The following is a 7,500-nucleotide window of genomic DNA, read 5'->3' as shown; positions in this document are numbered from 1 at the left end:
AAAATAAAAGAAACAAACAAACAAAGAAGAAGAGAGAAGAAGAAATTAAAGAAAGGGTAGCTGACAGAGAGAAGGGAAGACCTATTTTCTCTGAAGCGAAAGGAAAACAGATAGGAGAGGGGAGACAACTTTCACATGACACCAGCAGCGCGAGCGAAGAGGTTTCTGGCTGTCACTCTGGGTGCTGCCATAACACAGGCACCCCTCTCCACAAACAAGACACCCGGCGTTAAACCTGGAAACTGAAAGGGAGACGCCGGGGAGTAGGAGGGGCAGGAAGTGATGGGGGAAAAGGAAATGGGTTGTCTCCCCTCTCCACCATCCCAGCACTTCCTGTTTGCTGTTCTTCCATTGTGTGTGTCTTTTTGGTGATTTTTTTTCTTCTTCTCGAAATGCGTGTTGTGTGAGTGAGTGATTAAGTGAGTGAGTGAGTGAGTGTGTGTGTGTGTGTGTGTGAGAGAGAGAGGGAGAGAGAGAGAGAGAGACAGACAGAGTGTGTGAGAGTGTGTGTGGGTGTGAGTGAGTGAGTGAGTGAGTGTGTGTGTGTGTGTGTGTTGTGTGTTGTGTGTGTGTGTGTGTTGTGTGTTGTGTGTGTGTGTGTGTGCGAGCACTCTCCCCCTACCTCCCATCCCCTCCGTCTGTACAGCCACCACCCTCCCTCCCTCACTCCCCTCCCTCCCTCCCCCCTCCCTCACTCTCCCTCCCTCCCTCGCTCCCCACCCTCGCTCCCCACCCTCTCTCTCTCTCTCTCTCGTTCTCTCTCCCACGGGAATGTGCATATAATTATGTCCATGTTTACTTAACAAATTGGATTTTTCTACGGGAACAACCCCCCCTCCCGCCCGCCCCCCACACCCCTAGACAAGGCATCATGTCCCAGGGGGGTGTTTCATAATCATACGCAAGACACATGTTACACTGGAAACCTCAATTTATTCTCTAAAATACGAAAAGACTCAGATATTTTCTGCGCTAACATGAAAGTATTATCTGTAGCACGGACTGCTCTAACATTAACACTGAGAGGCACAGAACAGAAGTAGGAAAAAAGAGAGAAAAAAAGGAAAGAAAAAAAAAGAAAAAAAAGAAAAAGAAACGCGTTGTAGGAATTAAACATGCAATCACATCTTACTACATTGTATTCATATTTTCTCTCACGAAATTGTTGGCATAGGAAAAATAAAGTGAAATAAAATGATTACTTTCATACTGGAATATCATCATCATCATCATCATCACCATCATCATCATCATCATCAAGGTGAGATATGTCAGGGGGAAAAAAAGTGAAATATGTGAACCCCCCCCCAAAAAAAAAACCCCGCCATCTTCAGCTGACATCGTCACAATGTCTAAAGGCCAACAGAGCCGCATGCGGCTTTTGACATTTGCCGTGGTCACCATCGATTTTTGTTTGTTTGTCTCTTTGTCTCTTTGTTTGTTTGCTTGTTTGACACTCGCCGTTGGAGAGAGGAGTGGAGGAGGAGGAGAGAGAGAGTTAGGGGCAGGGGGGGGGGGCAGGGGGACAGACAGAGAGACACAGAGACAGACAGATTGAGAGACAGAGGGGGAAAGAGAGAGAGAGAGAGAGAAGGAGAGAGACACACAGAGAGAAAGACACACACACACACACACACACACACACACAGAGCGACAGACAAGAGTGAGAGACAGAGGGAGAGAGAGAAAATGAGAAAGAGAGACAGACCGACCAACCGACCGACAGACAGACAGACAGAGAGACAGACAGGCAAACAGAGACAGAGAAAGACAGAAACAGACAGACGAAACAAATACAGGAAGAGCTGGGAACTTTAGGACGCGCGTATTTCTAGGTACCGGAATACACACATACGCGAGTGCAAAATATTAGTTACTGAATCCCCCGAGTCTCTAAATGTCGTGTTGTCGTTCAAGGAATTTTGTTTCGTTTGTAACGTCTCCCTCACCCCCCCCCCCATCCCCCTCCAACAGGACCCAAAGACATCATCTAGGGAGAGCCTCGCTTCTCGTGGACAATAACACACACACACACACACACACACACACACACACACACACACTTATGCACTCACTCACACACTCACTCACACGCACTAACACAAACATATATGCACATACACAGACACACAGACACAGACACACACAGACACAGACACATACGTATACACACACACACACACACACACACACAAACACACACACCCATACACATATTGTTATATGTACGCAGACACAGACACACACACACACATACACATATTGTTATATGCACACACACAGACACAGACACACAGACAAACACATACACACACACACACACACACACACAACAGCCTGATGTATACACAACGGACACAGCAGCACTGTGAAACAGGCTCTGACGTGACTCCATGACTGGAGACAAACCCACACAAGGTCAAGGTCAGATGTAGGCACGACGACAGTTCACCACCGCCACGACAAACGTCTAAAAACTAACACACAGACGTCTAATTACTGAAATCACACACTTCCACATACTGAAACGATAAACGTTTCGAATACTGAAACACCAAAAGTCTAAGCACTGAAACATACTGAAACGACAAACGTTTATATACTGAAACACAGACGTCTAATTACTGAACCTTACTGAAACGACAAACGTTTATACACTGGAACACAGACGTCTAAACGCAGACGTCTAAATACTGAAACGACAGACGTCTAAATACTGATACGACGAACGTCTTAATACTGATAAAAAAACCCAACAAAACCAAACACCCGAACGCTGTAACGAAACAAGTGGAAACCCACGAGCAAACAGCAGAGGCAGGCAGTCAGCAGTTAGTCAAGGATTAAAAAGATTGTTAAAGGTGACTGCACACATGGATATTTTCCAGGAAACTGCACACAGTAAATCCAGGGTGGACATGTGTGTCACTCATGCTGTCAGTTGAACGAAAAAAAGATCAGTGGCTTTTTGAGCACGAGAAGTTTTCCAGCCAAGTTAGCAACGCGAACCCGACGGTGACAACCTCCAGCAACGTCAAGCATCAGGACCATGCATCCTTCCTCTCAGGACGCGAGAGAACAGAGTCAGAAACTGCTGTGCATGCTATGCCACAAGATTTTCATCACATGCTTACAGAATGGAAATCGTATGCAACAGAGCAGTTCCTGCCTGTGGGTCATTCTCTCACACGAGTATTCAATCATGCAGTTCCATGCCACATTTTATTCATGGCGAATGTGTATTTCCAACACGAATGTATCCGCGAAAACGGAGTATGGCTGCCTTCAGGGCGGAGTTAAAGCGGTCATACACGTTAAAGCTCCATCGTGAAAACGAATGAGGGTGAGGAGAAGGAGGAGGAGGAGGAGAAGAAGAAGAAGAAGAGGAGGAGGAGGGAGGAGGAGAAGGAGGAGGAGGAGACGCAGGAGGAGGAGGAGAAGAAGAAGAAGAAGAAGAGGAGGAGGAGAAGGAGAAGGAGGAGGAGAAGAAAAAGAAGAAGCACAAGAAGAAGAGGAGGAGGAAGAGAAGAAAAAGAAGAAGAATGCAGATTACATAGTTATATACGCTGGGCGTTTCCAACGCTTTTGCCTTGTGAATGGAAGACCGGAGGAGGTCTGGGTCACAATGACAGCATGCGTTAATTAGACATTCTTTTCTTTTCTGTTTTTTTTTTCTTCTTTTTGTTTTTACTCACACCCCCACTACTACCCTCCCCCACCCCGACACCGCTCCTCCACAACAGAAACCAGGTTTTGCTGTAAGGTTCACAGTTCAATCAAGACTAGTTTTCGACGCAGCAGGCGTTCAAACACAAAAATTCCAAAAACAGCGAGCTAGCAAACTGTAGATTGATATAGGGAGTGGGAGAGGGGGAGGGGGAGGAGCAGACAGGATTGTAGAAGGATTTTTAGGGGGGGTGGTGGGGGTGGGCTGGGGTGTTGGGGGTGGTTCTGGGAAGCATCGCCACAACTTGGAGACATGTAGGTACGGGTGCATTGGCTTACAGACTCCCCACGTCTTCAGACGTGAGAAGCAGTTAGTTAGCACACTGAGACACACCTGGTTCTTTCCCACCTGTAGGAGCCATCAACACAATACAAATCCAGTATTTTCTTTTGAAATATCATATCCATTGACTGCCTTGTGTTATTCATAATATCATTACTCATACCATCATTTTTGACTCACTTGTGTAAACAAAGTGAGTCTATGTTTTAAACCGGTGTTCGGTTGTCTCTCTCTCTCTCTGTGTGTGTGTGTGTGTGTGTGTGTGTGTATCCGTGGTAAACTTTAACATTGACATTTTCTCTGCAAATACTTTGTCAGTTGACACCAAATTAGGCATAAAAATAGGAAAAATTCAGTTCTTTCCAGTCATCTTGTTTAAAACAATATTGCACCTCTGGGATGGGCACAACAAAAAGAAAGAAAAAAAAGAAGCCTAATTATACGCAAACTGCATTTACTGTTATATTTATATTTTTTGTATTCTCTAAACTTGGCACTTTGATCTGATATTCTGACCCAACAACAAGAGCAGTCATAATTATCATTTTTTGTTCAAACAGGAACTTCTTTTGCTAAGCATGGAAGTTTTATTTATTTTGCAAACGTTTTGGTGCAGATAGTAAAAAAGGGAAATTACTCTGTAATTAATGCTAGGGGACTTAATTTGCTTTAAACTGATCTTTCTCATCTTAAACATTATTATTACTATTAAGGGTGCTATTTGAATGTATATAATAATAATAATAATATTATTATTATTATTGTTGTTGTTGTTGCTGTTGCTGTTGTTGTTGCTGCTGCTGCTGTTGTCGTTGTTATCATTGTTGTTGTTGTTGCTATCATTATCATCATCATCATCATTAAGGGTGCTATTTAAATGTATTATTATTATTATTATCATTAAGGGTGCTACTTGAATGTATATCATTATTATTATTATCATTATCATTATTAAGGGTGCTATTTAAATGTATATTCTTCTTCTTATTATTATTATCATTATTATAACAGAACGTCATCACATCACCTGACGAAACAAAAAGCACCATGCGCCACTCAAACAGGTTCAAAAGCAAACAGCGTCTATGTTGAAGAAATACGTGACAGAAAAGAAAGTCTGTGAACTGAGGACTGTCCCTAGCACGCGCTGACCGTCTGACGCCATGCGCATGCGCATAGACGCGGGGAATAATACACTACAGGAAACTCCATCTTAACTATTGTGCTTCCCCGTCATTACGGCATGCAAAACACTATCAACTGTTGTGCTTCCTCGTCACTACGGCATGCAGAACACTATCAACTATTGTGCTTCCCCGTCATTACGGCGTGCAAAACACTATCAACTATTGTGCTTCCCCGTCACTACGGCATGCAAAACACTATCAACTATTGTGCTTCCTCGTCACTACGGCATGCAAAACACTATCAACTATTGTGCTTCCCCGTCACTGCGCCATGCAGAACACTATCAACTATTGTGCTTCCTCGTCACAACTATTGTGCTTCCCCGTCACTACGGCATGCAGAACACTATCAACTATTGTGCTTCCTCCTCACTACGGCATGCAGAACACTATCAACTATTGTGCTTCCTCCTCACTACGGCATGCAGAACACTATCAACTATTGTGCTTCCTCCTCACTACGGCATGCAGAACACTATCAACTATTGTGCTTCCTCGTCACGGCGGCATGCAGAACACTATCAACTATTGTGCTTCCTCGTCACTGCGGCATGCAGAACACTATCAACTATTGTGCTTCCTCGTCACTGCGGCATGCAGAACACTATCAACTATTGTGCTTCCTCGTCACTGCGGCATGCAGAACACTATCAACTATTGTGCTTCCTTCCTCCTCACTACGGCATGCAGAACACTATCAACTATTGTGCTTCCCCGTCATTACGGCGTGCAGAACACTATCAACTATTGTGCTTCCTCCTCACTGCGGCGTGCAGAACACTATCAACTATTGTGCTTCCTCGTGACTACGGCATGCAAAACACTATCAACTATTGTGCTTCCTCGTCACTACGGCATGCAGAACACTATCAACTATTGTGCTTCCTCGTCACTACGGCATGCAGAACACTATCAACTATTGTGCTTCCTCCTCACTACGGCATGCAGAACACTATCAACTATTGTGCTTCCCCGTCACTACGGCGTGCAGAACACTATCAACTATTGTGCTTCCTCGTCACTGCGGCATGCAAAACACTATCAACTATTGTGCTTCCTCGTCATTACGGCATGCAGAACACTATCTTGCTGATGATCGCTCGCACTCAGTTTCTCTAGCGTGCATCAAGAGACATTAAAAATGAAAATACATAATTATAAAACTACACCAACACGTAAAAATAAACAGCAGCAAAAGACAACAACAACATGCACTGATAAATGAGACATTTTTTCTCTCTCAATAACTAAATAAATGAGTGAATAGATAGATAGATAGATAGATAGATAGATAGATGTGCATGGATGGATGGATACATAGATAGACTGAAAGATAGATAGGGAGATAGAGAAACAGAGAAACAAAGGAACAAATAAAAACAAACGAAAATGACAACAAGATATAACAGTTATGAAGAATTGAGACCAAAAATTGGAAACTCATGATATCAAAGACAGACAATTTTTAAACTAAACACTCTCCAAAATTACATTATATTACGTCACGGAAAAGCACAGCCTCAGCAAGTTAGTTGGTAAGTAGGTGAGTGAAGAAAACAACAAAAATCACTTAACAAAATAATATGAAAAAAAGAAGAAAAAAGTAAACAAAAACCTCACCAACAGAATTTCCAAACTCGCACACACACAGAGGAAGGACAACTACACTGATTTTTTTCCTTCTTTTTCTTAGAAATTACACAATATAAAACCCACAACAAAACAAAAACAGACTAAAAATCCAACAAAAACAACAACAAACTAACAAGCAAACCCACACACTAACAACAACAACAGCAACAAAACTTAAAAAAAAAATTCAATATAGAAATGACACAATATCAAACATAACAAAAAATCAACTTAAAAGAAACAACTAAAAAGAAATAAATGCAAAACAAAACAAAATGAACACCAACAGAAACATCACTGACAGCCACACAGCAAACCGACGAAACCATACACGCTGAAAACGAGAGGGGGAGGGGAGGAGAGGGGAGGGGAGGGGAGGGGAGGGGAACGGGGGTGGGGGGGGGGGGGGTAAAGAAAAAACGAAAAAGAAAAAACAACAACAACAACATCACACAAACAGACAGAAGCGAGAATCTACCCTTAATGCTGCCTTTGGGACTGATCAAAAGGTAGGCGTTTTTCCCCAGTTTTACGTCACATCCGCTTCCGCCTCCGCCGCCGCCGCCGCCGCCGCCACGCGGCCCTTTGAGCGAATCGGCGTCCTCGGTTGCGACGCTGTTGTACGGGTTGCCGTTGGAGATCTTGCCGTTCGCGCTCGCCGCGCGCAAGTCG

The 7,500-nt window shown here is 43.6% G+C and overlaps 1 protein-coding gene across 1 annotated transcript in view; it reads right to left on the bottom strand.

The window, feature by feature from the left end:
* The window catches only part of LOC143289404 (discoidin domain-containing receptor 2-like), a 124,762-nt gene that overhangs the window by 6,464 nt on the left and 110,798 nt on the right, over positions 1–7,500 (bottom strand). Inside the window, exon 9 of the mRNA XM_076598368.1 lies at positions 7,307–7,500. This exon is cut by the window's right edge and continues 211 nt beyond it. Coding sequence (XP_076454483.1) covers positions 7,307–7,500 — 194 coding nt within the window. The remainder of the gene's footprint in view (positions 1–7,306) is intronic.

This window comes from Babylonia areolata, chromosome 14 (genome assembly GCF_041734735.1).
Source record: "Babylonia areolata isolate BAREFJ2019XMU chromosome 14, ASM4173473v1, whole genome shotgun sequence".
In the NCBI taxonomy this organism is placed as follows: domain Eukaryota; kingdom Metazoa; phylum Mollusca; class Gastropoda; order Neogastropoda; family Buccinidae; genus Babylonia; species Babylonia areolata.
This window is presented reverse-complemented; position numbering and strand designations above follow the sequence as displayed.